The sequence below is a fragment of the Canis lupus genome, chromosome 24, assembly GCF_048164855.1.
Source record: "Canis lupus baileyi chromosome 24, mCanLup2.hap1, whole genome shotgun sequence".
In the NCBI taxonomy this organism is placed as follows: Eukaryota; Metazoa; Chordata; class Mammalia; order Carnivora; family Canidae; genus Canis; species Canis lupus.
Genome location: NC_132861.1, coordinates 40495632 through 40519021, shown reverse-complemented (window position 1 = coordinate 40519021; position 23390 = coordinate 40495632). Strand labels below are relative to the sequence as shown.

At 38.6% G+C, this 23390-nt stretch overlaps 1 protein-coding gene across 4 annotated transcripts in view; it reads right to left on the bottom strand.

Annotated features, from left to right (window-relative positions):
* The window catches only part of NYAP2 (neuronal tyrosine-phosphorylated phosphoinositide-3-kinase adaptor 2), a 261148-nt gene that overhangs the window by 45833 nt on the left and 191925 nt on the right, over positions 1 to 23390 (bottom strand). For all 4 annotated transcript variants that reach the window (XM_072796451.1, XM_072796452.1, XM_072796450.1 and 1 more), the window contains one exon: positions 1216 to 1319. In XM_072796451.1, coding sequence (XP_072652552.1) covers positions 1216 to 1319 — 104 coding nt within the window. The remainder of the gene's footprint in view (positions 1 to 1215; positions 1320 to 23390) is intronic.

The following is a 23390-nucleotide window of genomic DNA, read 5'->3' as shown; positions in this document are numbered from 1 at the left end:
AATTGATGAATATGTAATTTGCTAATCAGTAATGGACAGTTCCCATGGAGGTACCATCACTAGTTTTATAATTTACTATTTCAGAAGAGTTTTATGAATGCAAAGATTAAAGCTGGAAAGCAGAGAGAAATCACTCCAGGATGACATTACCCTATTTAACACCCATAATACTGAACAGCAACAACAATTAAGCTTCACAAATTAAGTCAATGTACTGAGTTTCTATTGGGTGAGTTATAGACAGCCATTCATGTGTCATGATTTTTCCCCAGACTAAATTCCTCATAGACAACCATTTAGCCAAATGAACAGCAGAGCAACATACTGTTACTGTAAAGGATTAAATGATATTTTAGTTTATGCCTTTATTTCTTTTTTTTTATGCCTTTATTTCTTGACTCTTTGCTCCAAGTGATAATAGAGATCTTCTTTACCATGCACAAACACTTACATTCTCTTTCTGAGAACATTTCTGATGTTGTTGGGGTTAAGAGAGGAAATTCATTTATTTAAAGATCGCCTTATTAATCTACAATTTTGGGTAAATATCTAGATTATCTGGTTGGTCAATTTGTCTTTATAGCCTAAGAAAGAAGACTAGCTGCCATGTTCAATCCAGATGAGTTGGTATATGAATATTTATAAGGACATCGATATTCACAGTGTCTTACAATCATGCTCCAAGCTAAATAGAAATAAAAGCAAAATGGCCACAAATATTACAGCATAATAGGATAAGAGCTAAAAGGTATGTACAAATTCATTGACAACATCTGTGCAAGTGTTGTAGACAAAACATTTAAAAAGAAATCTACATAAAACAGATAAATTTATCAAATGTTGATAAATTTTCAGAGACAGTATAAAAGTACACAAAACATGGAAGAGAGAAAGAATTTTTAAAAAAATAACTGCTAAGCCAATACATAGAGTACAAATTTACTACATTAATTTTACAGAACGATGGGAACCAGAGACAAAAACGATTTGGTAACAAACAGCAAAGAAAGTTTCACCGGTCACAGAGAAGAAAGACTTTTCGTTTCAGATGAGAACACAGACTGCCACAACTCACCCCCTCCACCCACACACAAACATAGAAAAATAAAAGCAAATGCAAAGGTTGTCTACAGCAACACATGACAGACAGAGGTGGAAGCGTTTGGCATGTTGTATCACAGGAAGTCAATCACGATTGGCTAACGATGATGGTACCTGGCTCTGTTGCAGGTCACTGGCTTGCCTGAGAGGAGCGACGGATGGAGGGGGCACACCTGATGTGGACGCAGATCGGCCTAATTTGCAGCTTACTTTCGGTTCTGTGAACAGGGGGAAAAGGCAAAGTGTTAGCAGAGCAATGTCTGAGGTGATGGCTCGCATTTCGTTGGGCTGCATGTTCTTTCAACTCCACCAATACTTCTGATGCTTGCTGGTAATTGGCAGGTGATGGAATGATCTCATAAGGACTCCGAAACGAGCTTTATCTGCAGTCAGCTCCTGGCAATAAAGAACAAATCACAGAAACACGGCCCTTGCTCCCTTGGACATTTGTACCTCATTTAGGATTAGTTTCCACAGGGTGATAACTAGAGCAAGAGCCTCATTCGGGGGGAAAAAAGCTAGTGACACAATCATTTTGGGTACTTTCTCTTCAGCTGTGGTCCACGGGTCCCTATGTCCTAAAATGTCTTCATCTTCTCCAAAAATTTCCCTCCCTCCCTTCTGTTTTGTTTTGTTTTGTTTTTCCAATTTTGAAATCTCTCTCACTGCGCTTGTGCTGAATACTTTTATCACGTTTTCAGCGTAGCATTTCTCTGGTTCATCTCTATTAGCTTTCCATTTTATAATCATCTTCTGAGACTTTTGCCATTTTTCATAATAATAGTACTTTTCCAAATTATAAAAGTAGTCTCCTAACTCTTCTTCTATTTTCAAGAGCCCAAATGAGCTATCCAGGTCATTGACGGGATACTCTGGAGATTAGAATTTGGGGGATGGAAAGAGTTCCCGTCATTCAACAAGGTACAGAGAGGATGTTAATTTTCATATATATTTAAAGATATTTGATAAGAAAGAGGGGAAAAAAGTTTACAATGAAAACTTGACACCTGTACTTTTGCCACACACTTTTATATTAGCAGTTACTTTTTTGAGTGTCAAGTATATTCCACCTTCTATCTGGCCTACATTTAAATTATTTCTAATCCTAAGGATACCTAATAGGGTTAGAGAGTTAGCTATAAAGGTTGCCAATTTATACTGTGTGTGTGTGTGTGTGTGTGTGTGTGTGTGTGTGTGTCTCAGAAACTTCCCTGCTGACTCCCATAACCTATCTGCCCAAAATTAACTTGGACACGGACAGCCTGGGTGGTTGAATTGGTTAAGTGTCTGAGTTTGGCTCAGATCATGATCTCAGGGTCCTGGTATGGAGCCACACATCATCAGGCTCTGTGCTCAGCAGGGAGTTCACTTGTCCCTCTGCCCCTCCCCACATTCATGCTCTCTCTTTCAAATAAATACATAAAATCTTAAAGAAAAAACTGACACGGACACAATGGACTGAGCTTCCTCGATTACTTTGAAGCCATCCACATTGTTCAAAATTTTCCAATTACTCCATATTTCACATGATAAAAACTTCAAACTCACTCGACTAATTTTCAAGGGTCTCCTATGATACAGCTTCATGTGATCGGATCCACTGTGTCCACGCTTCTGCTCTCCAAAATGCACACAACTGTCTCCCTTCTCAGTTCTGCATTTAATCCTGCTTCTGTCCTTCACCTCAGGTGTGCCCTTGTGTGGACTTTCATCAGACTAAGTCCTACCCATTTCCGAAGACAACTTCAATGAGTCCTTCCCTACTGCCAAGCATCCCAATTTCTCTCCTGAAACTGCCTTATCACTTATACAGTGTTTGCAGTGCTTGCGGCTTGGAACATTTATCATGGTGGGGACCACACAGCAAGGGCTCGATTAATACGTTTTATCCTTTTCACTGAAAATATTCAATTTAACCTAGAAGAGGTCAGTGCAACTCCTAAAAATGAATGAAAGCAACAAAAATAACATAGAATATGTTTTAAGACCTGGGTACAAAGCTTAGCTCTCCTACTTATGAAGGCAGTGGTTCTCATTCAAAGGTTCGGGACCTTCCAGGGTCCATTTCAGAGGAAGCATGAGGGTTGGAAATTCTCCCTTCCTCAGTTTTATGCAGATGATTCCAGTAGCTGCTCGTTATTTATTTATTTATTTATTTATTTATTTATTTATTTATTTATTTTTAAGTAGCTTCCATGCCCAATGTGGGGCTTGAACTCATGAACTTGCGATTAAGAGTCACATGCTCCACTGAGTCACGTGCTCCATTGCAGTATCCAAAGGGGCTTGATGAGCTGAAACATGCTCTGGATTGATGTTCAATGGGGGAAAGGCCTTGTCTTAATAGCCAGGCATGTCTACTCACCCACTCTTGAAAAGTGTTTAAATATAAGAATTATCATACAGTGACACAAACCATCACTATCACTGAGAAATTAATCTCATTTCCCAGAAGTTGTAAATCCTTTCATACCTTAGAAAATCATCTTTTGTTATATAAAATAACAGGTAAAGCATCCATCAGAATCCTGATTGACATGTTTTTATGATGAAGCCAATGTTTCCATATATCCCTTTACTGTGGTAACACAGTCAGTTACACAGAGCCAGAAAATTCAATATTTTTTTCCTAAGAAAGGATGGCAAAGAGTATTTCTTTACTTAAAGTCCTTTTCAAGTTTATGTTAAAGAGATTATCTGATGAGTGACACAACTGAAGCCCTTTTACGTGATCCAATATACCTAGGGATTAATTTCTCCTGCCAGGTTTCTAGTCAGATTTTGACTTAACCAGCCTCTTTCAAATGTAGACACTCATATCTCTAGTGAACAGACTGAGTTGTACCAAAATCCACGCAAACTCCCCATTTCATTATGACCTGGAAAGACTTTGCTTTACCCCCATTGGACATCAATCCAGAGTATGTCTCAGCTCATCAAGTTCCCTTGGGTACTGCAATATAAGCCATTAAGTCCCCACTACACATGGCCTTTACACTACTAGCCAACGACCCTATGGGTTAGCTCTAAAGTTGAGATTACACTAGAGTCAACTGTTCGATCTCAACATGGCTCATATGGGTTATGATTCTACCTACAGCAGCAGACTAGCATTATGAAATTCATTATGTACACATGCTTACACAGGCAAATACAAACCCACATGCACACTGCATAATATTGCGACTTAGTGATATCATGTTGTAGGGACATTTTTAAAATTGTGAAGTTTGAGTTTATCTTTACCTCATTCATTCTGGCTCTTCTTTCAGTTTTACATAGTTCTTAAACACGTTTCAAATTTATTATGGTATCTATGGGACCAGGTTGGTGAAACAATTCTTTATGATGTTGCATCCAGCAAGGTTCCTTTGACAAAGAATTGTCCAAAGAAGTCTTAAAAAATCCTAGAAAAGATTCTGATTATAACCAAGCCTCACAGAGATTCTTTAGGGCTGTGTCATAGAAGTTAGATTGTCCAGCTCCCTTACTCTTGGAAATACTCTGTTTTGAGCCTCAAACAGGGAAGCTTAGGAACCATGACTCTAAAAACAATAAATGTTCATAAATTCTACTAACATAAAAATTGCCAAGACTTTTTGGAGACTTGTGCCTCATAAGAGATTTTTGTTAGAATTTTATTTCCCCCCAAAAAACTCATTCCATTCCGTTAAGAGTTTAATGATGTACTAAAGGCACCTGTTATTCCTACACCCAAGGAAAACCTCTTGGTTTGTAAACTCTATCAATCATCATCCTAGAAGTAACAGTTGATATTCTTTATGAAATTTCCATGAAGATCAAGTGTAAAAGAGAACAAGAAGGAATAGAATAAGGTAGTAGATTAAGAAAGAAAGAGACTCAGAGGGGAAAAGCAAGAACAGAAAAAGAAAGGGGAGGCAGGAAGGGAGGGATGAAAGAAAAAGAGAAAGAGAGAGAAAAAGAACAAAAGAGATAGAAAAAGAGAATAAAAGAAAATTAAAAAAAGAGAAAAGAGAAAAGAAAAAGAAAGGAAAAGACAGAAAAAGAAAAAAGGAAAGGAAAAACACTAATTTTACCTTTTTAGAATAAACCATTATCAAGATATTATCATGGGATGTTTCCAGAGTAATAACTCATGATCATCTTAAAGTTTGCATTAAGTAAGTATCCAGTGAACTGTGTGACTTAATATTTCTTTCTTTTTATTCTTAGTGGATATAACTTATCACCGTTTTTGTTTGTTTTAAAGATAGTAATTTCTCAATCATTTTTCATCTTCCCATTAAGGTGAATTGGATTTCTCTTCAAAATCATGTCCTTGGTATTGTTACAGGATAATCTCCAAGGCATCCACTGCTATCACTGTGAGTTTTAGAGTTCTCTTTGCTTTCAGAAAGTAAAGACAAATGACTCTTCTCAACCTCTGCATCTACACAGCAATAGGAGATTAGTGCATTTTCACCAGAGAAAATCCTTTCATCTAGCATCAAAGAAATAAAATCAGTCAAATGCAGAGATATATCTTTCCTCTATCTTGTTTTTTTTCCTTAATACACAACATTTTTCTGTAGTAGCAGAGACATATTGTGATTCCCCCTAATCAGTCATGTTGATGAAAGTTTCTAATCAATGACTTAAGGCTACATGGAAGTCATGGGCCTTTAAAAAATACACCGAAGTATGCTTATTACAAACTCTAGGGAAGGGATTTTTTTTTTGGGGGGGGGTGGAAATAACACATACGCTATTTGAGATAAGCAGGTGTCTAAATAATAAGAGGTACTTTTGCCAGGGCTATGTTAAAACCTTCATGGATCCCACTTTGTTTTAAAGCTTCTATCATACATCACAGTAAACATGTAAGATGCCCTTGAGTCCCATATTAAGTGTAATTTGTCCTGTATATAATTTGAACGCATTTTTATAATTTGGCTTCAGAAATTATTGGACTGTGAATAATCCAATTAATTGATGACTGGTTATGATTTCTAGGCAGTCATCAAGCACACTCAGGAATTCTTGCAGCATAATACGATCTAATCTAGAAATTGTTTTCAAAGGTAATGGAATTGTTTTAATACTAAATTTAGCAATTAATTAAGTGAACCTAGTGTTACAGTTTGTAGTGATTTAATTAAATATACATTAATGTTAATCTGACAGTTTCTTTTGGAATTTTGGTGCTACTATTTATTTTTAATACCCAGTATTTCTGTAGGTCCCTGAGAAACTCATAGGCTTTGGCATTGTCAGTATGATGCTGAAAAGAGGAAAAAATTAGAATCATTGTGTGACCAGAGAAAGAAAATCAGCAGGCTGCAAAAATCTACCCTGTGGGTAGATAGTCTCTCTCCAGCTTTCCATGGAGCTTTCCTCTGAATAAGACTTGTGTAGCTTTGAATGAATCCTAGTATCCCATAGTCATGGACCAAGGTCCTGGTGTTATTTGAAGGTCCAGAGAGTAAAACTATTGATGTTGGACTGATTGGTAATTCTTCTTGGAAATACTGGAATTTTGGTGAAGATCTAAAATCCAAAGAAAAGTGAGGTGGAGACATGATAAGTGGAGTTTATGATCCAGTGGTGGACATAGTATAATTGTAAGATCTGTTGAATAGAGGAGGAAGAGGATCACACAAAAGTAGATTTAGGTATGCCTGTTTATGTATAGAGACTTACCTGTTTACATAAACAGGTATGCCTATTTATGTAAATTGTACTATCTACCACTCAGGAATGCCCTAGATACTGAAATGCATGGTTGGTTTCTTACATGGCATCATAGCGCAGTGAAGCATTAACATTTTAGGGCTTTGACTGCCTCTTTTATTTTAATATATAATTTCTGAAAGACCCTTAGATTTCTATCACTTTAGCTGAATATGAGAACGGTGCTTTTGTCTTCAAAAACACTTCATTTCACATTAAAATAAAATCATCATATGTGTGTATGAAGCAACGTATTTTAACCATTTAACATGGTTAATGCATGCCCCTTAAAGTCATTACATAAAGAAAATCCATCTACCAAGATATGAATTCAAAAAGACCTATCATGATTTGTATCACAAATGTTTATTACCATGGGGATGGAAATTTCACTATGTGTTATGGCATCAAAAATAGAATAAATGGGGGATCCCTAGGTGGCTCAGCGGTTTGGCACCTGCCTTCAGCCCAGGGCGTGATCCTGGAGTCCCGGGAGCAAATCCCACATCGGGCTCCCTGCATGGAGCCTGCTTTTCCCTCTGCCCGTGTCTCTGCCTCTCCCTCTGTGTGTGTGTGTGTGTCTCTCATGAATAAATAAATAAAATCTTTAAAAAAATAGAATAAATGAACAGGCAAAAATAGAATAAAATCCTTTCATCACTGATATTAGGAATAAAAACATGGAGAAAAAAAAAAAAAGGAATAAAAACATGGGAAAAATAACCTATTTTTAAAATGTTATATTTCACTTCTAAATAACAAAATAAAAGAGAAGAAAACCAAGTTTAAATTTAAATATCACCTACCTTATTAACCTAAAAACTATTCCTAACAAATGAAAATCAAAACTGAATGTAATACTAATAACATCTTCTATCTATACCATTGGCTTTTGTGGTTTATTTAAGAGCAAGCATCTTGAGACAAAATTTGGTCCAATATGATGTGTATGGTCCTTATAGCAGATTTTATTTCAATGACCATGGACCTATGCTTCTGCTTTGAACCACTGTCTGTTATAAACATAAATAAGCAATATGTGCCTAGGAATAAGACTTATCTAAGAGCATGCATGGTCAAGTCCACCAGGGCAGGGAACCTCAATGTGATCTCCAATAATGGCCATATTTGTTCACACTATAGCAGAACTGCTGGAGATCTCTAACATCCTGTGAGGGGGTGGTAATCTGAGGTCAAAACCTCAGGTTTTGAAAAAAGTACTAAGTAAGAAGTTATTTGCTTTTCCCACTGTGTTGACAAATTCACTAAATGTCTAAAAATAATGCTGGATAACTCTGCTGTTACCTTAGCACATCAAAGCAACAGCACCAAACTGTACTAGTAGCCATGTATTTTTCATTGCCATGCGGACTTGAATATATGGTGGATATTTTCTCAAAAATGAATGAAGTAAGTCTATTGCTTTAAGGAAGACAAGAATTTGTGGGCAATGACAAATCTGAGCTTTCAAGCAGGAACTAAAATTTTGAAAAACTTGTATATACCACTGTGAGCTTGACAGCATCCTAATACTTAAAGACTTTTCTTGTGAGATCAGCAGTGATGTTAATTAATGTTCTGTATTGATTTTTATAATGAAATATGTCAACATATGGAAGATTTGCATGACTTTGTGAACTGATGCTTTCTAAAAGCATGATGTTATAAATCATGCATGGACAAAAGATCCATTTCAAGTGCAAGATAGACCAATGTATTTTAATGTAACAGAGCATGATGAGTTTATTGATATGTAATTAACCCTTGTGAAACTGCTATTTGTTGAGTTTGGGCAGGATATTACAGAAGAATATACACAACTATATGAAAAGGGTATTAAAATATTCCTCCTTTTTTCAGTTACACATCTGTACAAAGCCATATTTCCTTCATGTATTTTATTTTATTTTTTTTTGCATTTTTATTTATTTATTTATTTATTTATTTATTTTTTTTATTGGTGTTCAATTTACTAACATACAGAATAACCAAAGCAACATATCACAACAGATTGACTCCAAAGCAGATATAAGAATCTATGCTTGATTAAGTCAGACATTAAAGAGATTTGCAAACTGTAAAACAATTTCTAATCTCATCACTATTTGTTATAATTTAGGAAATATAGCTATTTTTCGTGAAAAATGTTACTTATGCTAACATAGAATGGATTTATTATTGAGGAATAATATTTTAATTCTCAATTTTAATTTCTGATATGATAAATATTATTATATTTCACCCTTATGTTAGACTTAACTTCCAGCTCCAGGAGAGCTCTCTGGGATTCTCAATAGGTTTTAAAAACATAAGAGGTCCCAAGATGGAAGATTTTGAGAACAGTCACTTTATATAAGACTCCAAAGGGCCCAAAGAGTTCTCTTAAAAAAAGTAATTTTTTTAATGCAGTTAAAATGCCATTGGAGTATTTAAAAACAAATAAAAAATGAAACAGGAAAATGCCCTGTTGAAGCACAAGAAGCATAGGGAAAACTTAGAAAACTTGGAGGGATTTGGGAATGACCAGTTTTGAAATGCTTCCCCAGGAAAGTCTCGATGGCAATGTCCAAAAAAAGCCATTACGTGCCTGTAAGACCGGAGATAAGCCATCCAAATTCTCAGGGCACTTTTTCATCATCTATAGTAAGAAGCAAACTCCAAGGTTCATTCATTGATTCTTTGACATTCATAAATGAAATCTGTTGGAGTAATTGAAATGCCCTCAAAAATACCCTTGATTGATGGTGAGCTTTGTTTACTACGGTCACTGCTTTTACTCCTCCTTTCTGATCCTACTTTCAGTGCTTTATTTTCGTAACAATGTTGTTAGGATTATGCATAACTCAAGTCTGCTATTTGCTAAAATTTTCTAAAATTGTTGGTAAAAGTTTTGGTAGCAAATGATTAAACAGGACCAAAAAATTGTTTTAAATTAAACTGAGGAGAGGTCATGGTCATCTGTCACTTTTAACTGTCCAGAATCCACTTAGTCTTCTTTTTCTGGCATAGCAGTTTAAATTTCTTTTGGAGAACAACATAACCAGTTCCTAGGGTCTCATAGGAAGAGCTTCCCCAACTGAAGCTCCAGAAGTGACCACCTGACTCAGTTCTGTCCAATCAATCATTCTATACCCTCGGCTTCACTGACTGGTTCAGGAGTGGACATGTGGCACAAGCCAGTCCATGAGAACTGCCTTTATACATTTGGAGCTCTGGGGAAATAATTATCCCTTTGAGTCAAGGCTGCTAAGTTCTCGCTTAGCTGAAAGATCCTGGACAACTTGCTTGACCTCTCTAAGCTTCCTTGTGTTCATGGGTATAATGGGAGAAATAATGCATGCACTTCATGAAATTATTGTAACAAATAAGATAAATGTAGATGTGACCACAGCAACCAGCATGTCATGAGATCTCAATAAATGCTAGCTATTTGTATTTATTCAAAGGCAAATCTGACCATTCAGCTCCTCTGCTTATAATATAAGGAAGCCTAAACTGCCTCCTCACAATGGTACATGTGACTCAGCTTACATAACCAGCTTGCCACACTGCCTTAGGGTTTCCTAAAGCCACCTGCCTTCTCGTACTCTAGGATTTTAATCATGCCATTCCACTGTCCTTGGCATGCCTGTGCCTTTCCCTTTCTTTCCCTTTCTTCCTATACTAAACCACATGCACTGTGGAGACAGGAGCCATGTCTAGCTCATTCCCCAATAAATCTCCCTTGAGTAACATAACCGGCCAGTTGGTAAGGACTCATGAATTATTTATTGAATGAATTAGTTTAAACCATATTTTAAAGAATGATGGGGTGCCTGGGTGGCTCAGTGGTTAAGCATCTGCCTTTTGATCAGGTCATGATTGGGGTCCTGAGATGGAGCCTCACATTGGGCTCCCTGCTCAGCGGGGAGCCTGCTTCACCCTCTCCCTCTGCACCCCCTGACTTGTATTCTTTCTCAAATAAATAAAACCTTTAAAAAATAATGAATCCAGTGTAAACAATGAATTATTTGTACATTTCTCATTAATAAAAAAAGCATTTTCTTCTATTCTTTCACTTTTCCCAAATTTCCAGCAAAAAGACAAAAATACATTGACCGGACTTTAAAGGAATTTAACATTAACAAAATTAAGGAGGGAAAAAAATGTAGTGCCTCTTTTCGGACAGCAGGTGGGAGTGCAAATATGATTTGATATGTATTCTGGTCGGCTTACAAAGCTTCCAGAACTAGTCTCTGTAAACGCCCAGCATAAGTCAGACAGAGAACCTTCGTCTTTGTAATGTCTACTAAGACTTTTCACAGAAACAGGGCATTCTTTGTGAATACTGTTGGTGCAGCATATCCACAGGGCTTTTCCAAAGGAAGCCAACAACCCACAACTGGGAAGCAATGTCAGGGAAGACTCCTCTGAAAAAGGGCTCAGGGTGGAGCCACGCTCCCTGCAGTGACAGGTACAAGGAGCGGGCATCACAGTCCACACTGGAGCCAGTGCATTGTCATTGTGGTTCTCAAACAGGATTAATCTATTGAGAGGCGAGTAGGTGAAGGTACCTTTCGTGCTATCTGAATTGTTTATGCCCGGTTAACTATTTTTTCCCCAAGAGAATCTGAGAGGACATGGAAATTCAGAATGTCTCTAATAAGAATGAAATTACTATCAAGTTGTGTTTTTTCTCCAATCTTCAGGGAATCATAAGTATACAACATCGTGGTGTATTCTACATATTTAGTAGAAATCAAGTTTAGGGGGATCCCTGGGTGGCTCCGTGGTTTAGCGCCTGCCTTTGGCCCAGGGCGCGATCCTGGAGTCCCGGGATCGAGTCCCACGTCGGGCTCCCGGCATGGAGCCTGCTTCTCCCTCTGTCTGTGTCTCTGCCTCTCTCTCCCTCTCTCTCTCTCTGTCTCTATCATGAATGAATAAATAAATAAATCTTAAAAAAAAAAGAAATCAAGTTTAAAGGACTGTGTGTGTGTTTTCACACATATAGTTATATACAGTATATGATAATAAGATAGCTGACTTTGCAAATTGGATCACGTAAGACCCAAGCTTAAGACCCAGAAGTGGCCTTATACACATACACACACACACATACACACACAACCCAACACACACATGCATCAAATTCATCTAATTCTTTGACTCCATACGGCTCCCATAACTTTAGCCAACCATCTTGGTAGAAAAAAAAATTAAAAAGAATATAAATGGTTTAGAGAAAACCCAGCAAACTACTGCAAAACCAGGTCTAGCATTCTGTCTTCCTGGATCAGGGCAATAATGCCCTCATGCTGTATAAAATCAAACCCATCATAGACAGGCATAAGCTCTTCAGAGGCAGAGGTCATCTGTCATCACAGCATATTGTGCTGCTCAAACAGGTGTTCTCATTGGGAGAATTTTTGCTGAATTAGTGGATGATGGAACTAAAGAAAAAAAGCACACACAATGTTACTGAAAAGAAATAAGTATGAGATGCAAAAAAAAAAGTATGAGATGCTTCTTGAGGTCCTCAAGAATTAATTTTTAGATATATCAAAACAATCAGTTATAAATACCTCCTCATTCAGTTATAGGTCCAGAGGAATTTCATGGGCTAGGGAGCAGAGAAAACTGCTCAATTTCTTCTTTGGATTTATGAAGCAGGTTATTTGGGGCAGTGTATTTATCTTCATAATTCTGTTTCCCTTGGTTTAGGATGATGATACATTGGCTGACTTTGAAAATCTGATCACACAATCCCCATTTAAAATCCATAAATGGCTTCCTGTCATTCTTAGGCTAAGACCAGAATCATTGATGTGGCCAGCCAGGCCCAGCCCTTGTCAGGCCCTTGGCTTCCTCTCACCACACTGCCTTACTCTTGTTCCTAATCCACCTGAGGTTTCAGGTCCCATTTCACCCAGATACGTGTAACACACTCAAGAGAGAGTGTTTTCCTTGGTTAGTGGCTTTTGTTACAGATTGTAATTACATTTTGAACTTGTTATTAATGGCAATTTCCCCCACTGGCACATGTTCAATGCTTGATAACTTTACATCAAAAAAAGCCAAATAAATGAAAGAATTAATAAATTAATGAATTCATGAGCACAGAGGTGGAAATAGGGAAACCTGGTCTAATTAAATCATGGGAAGAGAGCTGGACGAAGGGTCAGAAACCTGAAATCCACCAATGGGTCTGGGCAATTTACCTGATTTCTCTTGAGCTTCAGTTCGGTCACCTAAATAATCATATCATAACACCAGACCATAGATGTACAAGTTTTTGTGAAGAGCAAAGGAGATAACACTTTTAAAAGTATTTAAAAAGCTAATACATTATTAAAAAGCTAAGACATTATTTAATTTTTAAAGATTTATTTATTTGAGACAGAAGGTGTGTCCATGAGTGGGGAAGGGGTAAAAGGAGAGGATGGGAGAGAGAATTTCCAGCAGACTCCATTCTGAGCCTTGAGCCTTATGCAGGACTCAATCCCATGACCTTGAGATCATGACCTGAGCCAAAATCTAGAGTTGGATGCTCAACGGAATGAGGTGTCCCAATAGAAAGCATTATCTTAGATGGGTCACAGATGATCCATAAAAGTGATAAACTTAAATTCCATAATTCAGGGTAAATATAATTTGCAATAATCTTAGAACACACTTTGTAATTGTATCAAGTTCTGTTTTCTTTGAACTTGTGTACTTAAACATTCACTTGAACACAGAGGACCTCGGGTGATCAGAAAGCAGTGTCATTCTTGCCTCCCCACAAACCAGTTCCAACCTGCTGTGGGGTAATGGGCAGTTCTTTCTTGTCTTTTGGATAAACCCTAGGCAAACTCCCAGAACTTTCATTTTCATTTTGATAATTAAAAAATGTTCAGTTTCTTCAAGTAAAAAAAAAAGTAATAATTCATTACTTACTAATACCTAATAATTCAATATTAGGGTAATAATTCAAATGACTTTTTTTTTTTTTACATTAACTACAATTTTAAACTCTGTTCCTTTTTTTTTTTTTTTCTTTTTTTTTTTCTTTTTTTTGAACTCTGTTCCAAGGAAATACTTCTCTCCTCGTCCATTTAGCCCTGCTCGGGGCATACTGAAGAGACCACCTTTCTCTCTGCCTCACCTTCAGGTTGTCATCCCATCTGCCCCTAACTTAGTCCCCACCGTGTCTGTCTTCACAAGGGCTGAGATAGAAGGAAAGGGTGGAGGGCAGGGGGTAGTACACTAGCATGAGCTGATGTTTCTCACTCTCTGGCCATAGTAGGGATGGAAAGACAGGTAAACGCCTCTCTTCTTGAAGTGCTTTCAAATGTACCCAGAAGGCCACCCTTGACTGGCTATCTCTCACCTGGAGATCTCCTTGCTGTCTGCCTTCTGGGCATCCTGTCTTGCACCTTGAACCATGGCCTACAGAGTCTTTGCCAGTCTCGGCAATCACATGACTAAGCCACCCCTAGGGTTGCTCTCTATGGCCTAATCTTGTCCATGGGAAACACACTTTATGTACCTCTTTAATAGCACCATCAGTGGCCAGAGAGTTACTTGCCAGGCAGCTTTCTGCTCTATTGGTCATAGGCCATTCAGCTAACCTCTTGCACTTTCATTTTACTGTGTCTCCTCAATGACTAGAAGGCAACAGTGAGACTTCCAGGTAGTCCCATTAATATCCCTCTCTCCCTCTCTTGATTATCCATTGGGAAGTTTCCTATCAAGGATAGAGACTCATCTCTCTCTCTCTCTCTCTCTCTCTCTTTCTCTCTCTCCTCTCTCTCTCTCTCTCTCTCTCTCACACACACACACACACACACACACACACCCCACATACACACACACAGTTTATCCCCAAGCCTCTCTAATACCTAGTGTCTAGCCTCTGCCAGCAACCATATTCCTAGGCTAGAGATAAGAGTTCACTTAAGGACAAAATTCATTTTGATCACTTCTTTTGCACATTCTGCTTCTGTAGTCTAGTTTTTTTGCTTTGCAATGTGAGAGTAATTGCATAATATCATTTTTTTTAAATTACCCTTCTGCATGTTATATCCTGTTTGTTTACATTCAAAGCCTATAAAGACACTCTCTGGCTATTTAAAATGGTCAACTCACCCCACATTCCCCTTTTCTGGTTGTTTCTCGAAGCTGTATCGCCAGTATTAGGAGAAATACAAGCAAAACTATTTCTCTGGTGATCACAAATTGTAGCAGGCAGAAGCCACAGTTTTCCACAGAGAAATAAAAGTGGGCTGTTGGGGATATGACTTACATTGCTCTCTGAAGGCTCTCCAAATGAGAATTCTGTTATGTGTTTACTACGAGAATTAGGAAAGTGAGCGTTAAACTCTAGAGTGTGAAAATACTGAGCAGAACCTAGCAACGGGATCCGGCCAGTGTTCCCAGAGGAAATAACCATGCACCCAATTATAACTGAGAAGGAGAGCAGATGTGGAGAACTGTCTTCTGGTGCCTAAACCGACTATACAGAATGACAGCCTGGAGGGTCATAGATGCTCAAGCCCACAGCTGCTGAGGGCTGCTGGGGAGCCAAGCAGGAAGTTAGTCGACATCCTCCAGCAAAGCCCAAATTACAGTGGAGGCCTGAACTCTACCAGATTGGTTTTTTGTTCTTGTTGCACAGTAAAAATGAGAACTCACAGCTCCTATCAATATATAGCTCCCCCACAGTGAAACCACGAAGGTTAAAAATGACACTTTGAAACATGGGATGAGGGAAGCAAAAGATGGGGGAGTGGATTTTCACTTTTTACTTTGACTTTCTGTGTTTCAATGAGCATGCTCTACTCACAGAATCCTTATAATAAGACATTTACACTTGAGGGAAAATCAGCAAAATGTAAGCAGACCATGGTGTATCTATGTCAGTTAACTATTTTAGGCTACACCAAACTCAGTGACTTTTAAAAGAATGGCAATCTAGTTTCGTTCATGAGTTCATGAATGGGTTTGATTAACTCTTCTGGTCTCAACTGGGTTCACTTATGCATCTGTGGTCAGCTGTAGGTTAAGGAGGTATTTCTGCTATGTCATAGCATGCTTTCTCACATGTTTGGGGGTTGGCAGGCTGAAGGCTGAAGACTCTTGGCTTTCCTCCATGTAGCTTCTCCTGCAACAGGCTAACACCAGTTTGATTACATGGTGGTGGTAGGGTTGGAAAAGAACAAGTAGAAGCATCCCTGAGGCTGAGAGGCTCCCAACTGGCACATGGTCCCTTCCATCTCATTCAACCGGTCAGTGCAAGCTACAAGGCCACCCCAGATTCAAGGAGTAAGAAATAGGCCTTCTTGATAAGACCCTGTGAAAACACACTGCAAAGAGTGTGTATACAAAGGAGAGTATTAACACCATAACTACGTCCCACAGGTGCCAGACCATGTAAAGAAATGGAAGAGAGAGAAGAGGATATAGTTCGGGAATTATGTAGCCATATCAAAATGTTTAATACTAACAGGTCCAACAAGTAAATCCCTTTCAGCCACACTTCAGTGAGTGAGCTTTAGGGAATGCTCTACCCCTCTCACTTCCTAGCTCCTACTTGCCATACCCAGTATCAAATTTAATATCACCTTCTCCAGGAAGCCTGTCTTAATTACCAGAGAACGAATCACATCACTGTGTCTAGTATTTCCCCCTCATAAGATTTATAAGAATCTTTTATTTTCTGTCTTCCCTGTTAGACTATGCACTGGGAATGTGGGTTTAGTCTACCGTATTTGCTTTGCACACTCTGCACCTCTGCACTGAGCCCCTGCAATGGCACAGAGTAAATGCTGAATAAATATTTGTTAGAAAATAAATACAAAGGGAATGAATGAATAAATGAACAATGAATAGGTGAATGAACGTCAAGTCAGGTATTTACGGAAGGATATGTGCACATTTGGAGATATCAATATTTTCTTGTGATTCCCACATCCTTGCCAACATGATTTTAAATCCCATTCACTGCTATCAAGCAGAACAGAAACGCTGTGAGAGATTAAGATTTTTTTTGATAACTCTGTGTAATGCAACAACCAAGTCTTAAAGCCTGCACCTGATCCTTTCTCCAAATTTTATGAATATAGACTCAGGGGAACCCAAAAACAGCCTTGGCACTGGCCTATAATCTTTGTTGGAAAGAGCACAAATAAATGAAGCATGGGTTATTGCACTAATAGTGGTCCTGTAGCCAGTTACATCATGTGTATCTAGAGAAAACCCTCTCTCATATTTGCAATGAGCTGCACTTTCCAAGGGAAATATTCAGTCTTGGTCCTAGAAAAAAAATATGAAACCTTTCCAGTAAAATTGAATGGTAACAGAATAAACTGTGGGCTTACTAGCTATTATAAGCCAGCTTTATACCAAGCATTTCTATGCATTTTTAAAATTTAATCCTCATAATGACCTACACAGTAAGAGTTCCTTTATCTTTTCTGTAAAGATAGAAAAACTGGGGCACAATAGTGTTATGCAAGTTCCTCAAATCGTTCTCACCAAAATATTAACTTATTAATATTATTACAAAGCATAGTTTCCTTGCACTAAAAAAATGCGGGGGCGGGGGGGGGGGTATGTGCCTAGCTGGCTCAGTCCATACAACTCTTCGTTTTCTTTTAGATTTTATTTATTTATTCATGAGACACACACACACACACAGAGAGAGAGAGAGAGAGAGAGAGAGAGGCAGACATGGGCAGAGAGAAGCAGGCTCCATGCAGGGAGCCTGCATGAGTCCATTGACGTAGGACTCAATCCCCGGTCTCCAGGATCATGCTCTGGGCTGAAGGCAACGCTAAACTGCTAAACCGTTGAGCCACCTGGGCTGCCCAGCATGCAACTCTTGATGACAGAGTTGTGAGTTTAAGTCCCACATTGGGGATGAAGCCCACTTAATCTTTTTTTTTTTTTTTGTCAAAGAGAGAGAGAATGCACAGAAAACTGCATTGATTTAGTGTTTTGCCGGGGATTATTTTCATAAATGCTGTTCCACAATTCCCAGTTCTGTTGCTCAACTTCTCTCAGTTTTGAGCCTGGGTCTCTTTCTGGATATTAAGGGCAGAATCCCGAGTGTTTTTGAGTTTTAGCTGCTGGGAGGTTTACCAGCAAAGTGAGCCAGTGATTCCACCATTATAGAGTACAGTAAATGTGTTTCAGAATTTTCAAGAGGAAAGCATCTTTCTCAAAAATCAACTAGTAAAAATGCAGTATTCAAAGTCTATACTCTTGGATTCAATCATCTTTCCCTTTGCTGAATCCCAGTTTTCTGTTGCTTATATTAAATGGTCCCCATTCAGCTACATCTCTTTGGCAGGCATCCAATCTTAGGCTTTTGGCTAACGCCCTAACATCTTCCTGATCTTCCCAGTCTTCAAAGTGGTGATCAGAATATGAATTAAAGTCAAATGTTTTAGGAACTCTAGTCTGGGGTATAGGTGTGCTAAGGGGTCAGTTGGAACCAGAGCTCTCACCATCCCCAGCCAAGACAACCCATGATCCCTTTGGCTACACTTCTATTGCTTTCTTCTCTAAATTTGTCTCAGCTCAAGGTCCAGGTCAAATGCCACCACTTACAGGAAACTTACTTGCATTAACCAGTATCAGTGATTCTCTCTGGTCTCTCACAAAGACATTTGGAAAGATGTCTTAAATCATAGTGATAACTAGTACTTACTTAATATCTTTTGTTTTCCAGATACCATGCTAAGTGTGTTAATACATTATCTCATTTAATTCTCACCTTTAATTCTCAATAGCATCTATGAATTAGATACTATTATTATCTATCTTTTATGATGAAGCTCAGTGACATGATGGGACATACCCAATGTCATCACTTATAAAAAGAAATTGATTTCAAATTTAAATCTAGATCTACTGAATGCCCAAATCACAGTGCTCAGTCACTATCTTATACTTTATGTACTCTTTTATTAGTCATATAAAATTCACTCGACAAATGCAGTATGTGAAAAATGGCATATTTCTTTGTTTTCTTTAAATGATATTGAATCCATAAATGTTCTTGCTTCCCTGAACTTGTATGCACAAGACTCTTCTTGGACGTGAAGGGCTGACTCATGAATGGTGGTGGAAAATGTTTCTCTGCAATGGGTCATGAAAAAGCCCAGATCTGTTCTGCAGAGGAGAACATTCAAGATGGCTCTTTTAGTCTTCAGATCACACTAGTCATCATGAGGGAGTCTTTTTTTCCAAGCTTAAAGAGCCCCTTAAAGTAGTGTTCCATATTTCTGAATTTAGAACCGTAAAGCATCAAGTCCAGCCTTACTGGCAACACCATACAAACTCTAGTCCACCTGTTCTCCCTCCCAATCAGAAGCTAGGCCACTTTACCAGGATGCTATGAAGGGATAGGATGCTAGTCCTTACTATTCACAGAGTACCATATCTTTGTTTTTCTTCTAAAGTTAAAAAAAAAATCCCCTTGACTTCTTGATCATTAAAAGCTATTTACCACTCTCAGGGCTATGGCTCAGTTGGTTAACCATCTGTATTTGGCTCAGGTCATGATTCCAGGGTCCTGGGATCTAGCCCCACATTGGGCTCCCTACTCAATGAAGAGTCTGTTTCTACATCTCCCTCTGCTTTTCCCTCTCCCTCTGCCATTCTCTCTCTCTAATAAATAAAATGTTTAAAATAAAAAGCCATTCACCACTCTCCAATCCCTGTTGATACCAATAGCACATCCTTCTCAAGGAGCTGCAGCTTCTGAAAAATAAAAGCCAGGAGGGCAGGATGTCTATTGGCATCTGCAGCTTCTACTATAACCCAACGTCTCTGTTTCAGGGTTAGTTCTATGCCTCCACTAACTCGAATGGTCACTGTTTGACTTTACAAGCCAGAGAAGACAAATTGGCAGACTTTAGGTCTTACCCAGTCAGAGGAAGTAAACTATTTGATTCATTTTTTTTCCTGAAAATTGAGCTGTATTTAAAAAGTGGGAGATTTTGCATAAGAGCAATTAAATCTTGAAATTTGGTGTAAATAGTTCTCATAGTGAGCATCCGTTGGCACTGAATAGCTTCTGGCCCCTTGAGAGGCCCCTGTGCTTTCCAGGTCACCTGCATTTCCCTGATTCAGTCCGGATGTTCATTGGTATGCAATAGATTTTTCTCTGCAATGGAGAAATATTTTTCCATGTCTAAGCTTCTAACAAACGTAGAAATACATAACTAATAAATAACTTACACCAAAAGGGCTTCAAGTCTCCAGAAAAATGGGGAAAATACTTTCCTTTGTGGAACATTCTCACAAGAATGTTCCAGGAACATTCCCAGGTATGGAATGTGCAAGCTAAGCAGGTCTGTTTGGAAGGAGGCATCTTCCCCTAATTCATCACCTAAAGTGACAGCTGGTCCTCCTGGCACCTCAGTTTGCATCCCATGTTGGGCCTCCTCAAAATGGCAGAAAGGTACACGGTTGAACATACAGAAGCTGAGGTCTTTTCAAGATCATTCCACATAGAGTTTAGCCAAGGCCTTCCGAATTTACTGCCAAAAGTGCTTCTTCAGTTTAGCCTGGCAAGGCTGAACCATGAGAGGTGTGCCTCCACCTTTGCTCAACATTCTGCACCCCATGTGGAAAATTCTCTATGCATCTCTACTCAATTAATAATGTTAAAAATTATTTTTGAAAAGACCTGATATAATCTTGGTTCTTCAACCAAGGTTTCCATTAAGTCCTCCATCTGTTTTCAAGCCTGCACTAATTTTCTCTTCTCTGAATGATATTAAAGTACAGCAAACAGGTAACAATAAAAATACATTTAGTTATGCTCATTAGTTTATGTTCAATAGTTTTGTACCATCAAGAAGCATAGAAAGATCTTTGAGGGGCCGAGATCGTGTTTTATGTACCGTGTGTGTGTGTGTGTCTCTGTGTATGTGCAGGTGTGTGTGCATACATGTGTACAGGCACATACATGAGTGTTTATCCCCCAGAAACCATGACAAGAGTTGGAAACAAGTTGTTTAGAGACTATTTGTTGATTGATTCAGTGATTGAAATCTGAGTTTTTGTGAATACTCTATTTACTTGCATAACTTCCAATTTTTCCCATTATTTTCATGAGCATTTGGGTCCCAGTCCTCCACTGCCTTCAGGAATCACCGTCTGGGGAATCTCTGATTTACTAAACAGCAGTGACTTTAATAGAGTACCACAGCAACCAGTGGCAATGTTAATTAGAATTGAGATCTCCTGACACATTCCTTCGCTTTACTTAGGCAATTTTTTCATTCCTCCAAAGAGCTGTTAAAAGCAGCCACTCCAAGGGGCTAAACTACTTTTGGTAAAGCAATAGTCTGTGACTGGTAGCAGTTCATGTGTGTGTGTGTTGGGGTGGGGGGGTGTAATTGAGAGAGCCGGAGAACCAGAGGCAGAAAGTTGGCAGACGGGGGTATTGATAGATACAGGGGGTACTGATGGGTGGAACAGGTGAGACCTTCTTTCCTCTCTAGCGTTAGATGTGGACCTGAGTACCTCTGTTATTCAGGGAAGAGGATTATTGGTTGCAGTTCTACTGTTTCTGATAAGGATTAGCAGTTCCAGTGGGGAGGAGATAATAATGAAGAAGAAGTGTGAAGAAAAAGAGAAGAGTAAATACTGACTTCCGTTTCAAAGCAGCCAGTTCAAAATGCACCTTTCACTAGTTACTTGCCTATTCTGGACAAAAGCATCTCACTGATGAGTATCCTTTAGCCAGGGCATCATTCAGTCAAAACATCAAAAGTGAATAAACTTCACGTATTCTCATTTTATACCATTTTGCTAATGAAGCTATGGCATTTTCTGTGTAGAACTGACACATTTTAGGTTCCTTCTTTTTAGAAACATAAAAGCTACTAACGTACCAACTATTTTTCCTTTTCTCCTTTTCCCTCAAAAGAGGTACAAGGGTAGATTCAATAGATAAAATAGCAGTGACATATTTGGGAGGGATTGAGTTATAAAAGTTCAGTTAGAGGGATGCCTGGGTGGCTCAGAGGTTAAGCATCTGCTTTCAGCCCAGGGCATGATCCTGGATCCCGGGATCGAGTCCCACATCGGGCTCCTTGCATGGAGCCTGCTTCTCCCTCTGCCTGTGTCTCTGCCTCTCCCCCGCCCTTTGTGTGTGTATGTCTCTCATGAATAAATAAATAAAATCTTTAAAGAAGAAGTTCAATTAATTGTAACGCTCTTTAGAGTGTTCATATTGTTGTTGTTGTTTTAAGAGAGAGAGAGACCTAGGCAGGAAGGGGCAAAGGGAAAAGGAGAGAGAAAATCTTAAACAGGCTTCATGCCCAGCGTGGAGCCTGACATGGACTCAATCCTACAATTCCAAGATCATGATCTGAGCTGAAATCAAAAGTTGGATGCGTAATGGACTGAACCATTCAGGCATCCCTTGAGTGTTCATGTTGAGAGTTTCTCTGGCACATAAGAAACCCTAACTTACACTAACATTATTATATATGGGACTCTACATTTGCCCCTGCATTTCACATTTCATTTTTGTTTTTTAAGATTTTTATTTATTTGTTTGTTTGTTTGTTTGTTTGTTTATTTATTTGAGAGAGAGAGAGAACATGAGTAGGGGCAGGGGACAGGGAGAAGCAGGCTCCCCACTGATCAGGGAGTCAGATGTGGGGCTCCATCCCAGGGCCCTGAGATCATGATCTGAGCCAAAGGCAGCCAGTTAATTAACTCAGTCACCCAGGTGCCCCTCATGTTTCTTTTAATAGAGATACAAAAATGTCTTTATCAAAAATGTACCAAAAATCTCTTCTTCTTCCACCTTTATCTACATCTTTTGTCATCTAAGATGGACAGTGTGAGGGACTGAAGATATTTATGTCATTTCTTCTGGTCAGTAGACAATTTACTGCCCTACAAACAGAGCTGAAAGATCCAGGAAAGCAGATTTTAGATGTCGTAAAGCAAAAGAGATGCTTCGGGAGTTTGCAGTAGAAGAAAGTGAAAGTATGTTATAAATTCTTTTTACCCTCTAAATTTCTTGGAAGAATCACATCAACGTGTCAAAAACACATTATAGTTTGCCCATTTTTATGCAGCTTTCCAAATATTCAGTCAAAGTTTAATGTGGACCATCTATGTGTTTTGTTTTCATTTATTTCACAGCTCCTTCTTCTTTGGCCTACACTTTGAAATGTTTGGATTTCCCAGGGTCCAATCTCCATTTCCTTTTTGTCTCCATTTCCTGCTCTTCTAGTTTAGAATCATCCAGTCTTAGGGTTCTAATCACCCCCAAAGGTCTCTAGCCTCAGTCTATCATACTGCCAAATCTCTTTAGCTCCGGATCTGTAATTCCAAGTGTCTATTAGCTTCTTAGATGTCCCAGAGCACTTCCACCCTAACATAGTCAAGAATTAAATCCTAACTTTCCCACCTTAACTGTGGTGCCTAGCTCATATTGATGATGTCTATTGTAGTAAATAGTCTCCCAGTCACCCCTTCTTGAAGCTTTGGTGCCATCATGAATCTTTCACGATGAAAACCGAATTGTATCACACCCATCTTACAAATCTTTAAGTGACTACAAAATATCTAATACATAATGTTCCAAACCCATGGTTATGCTG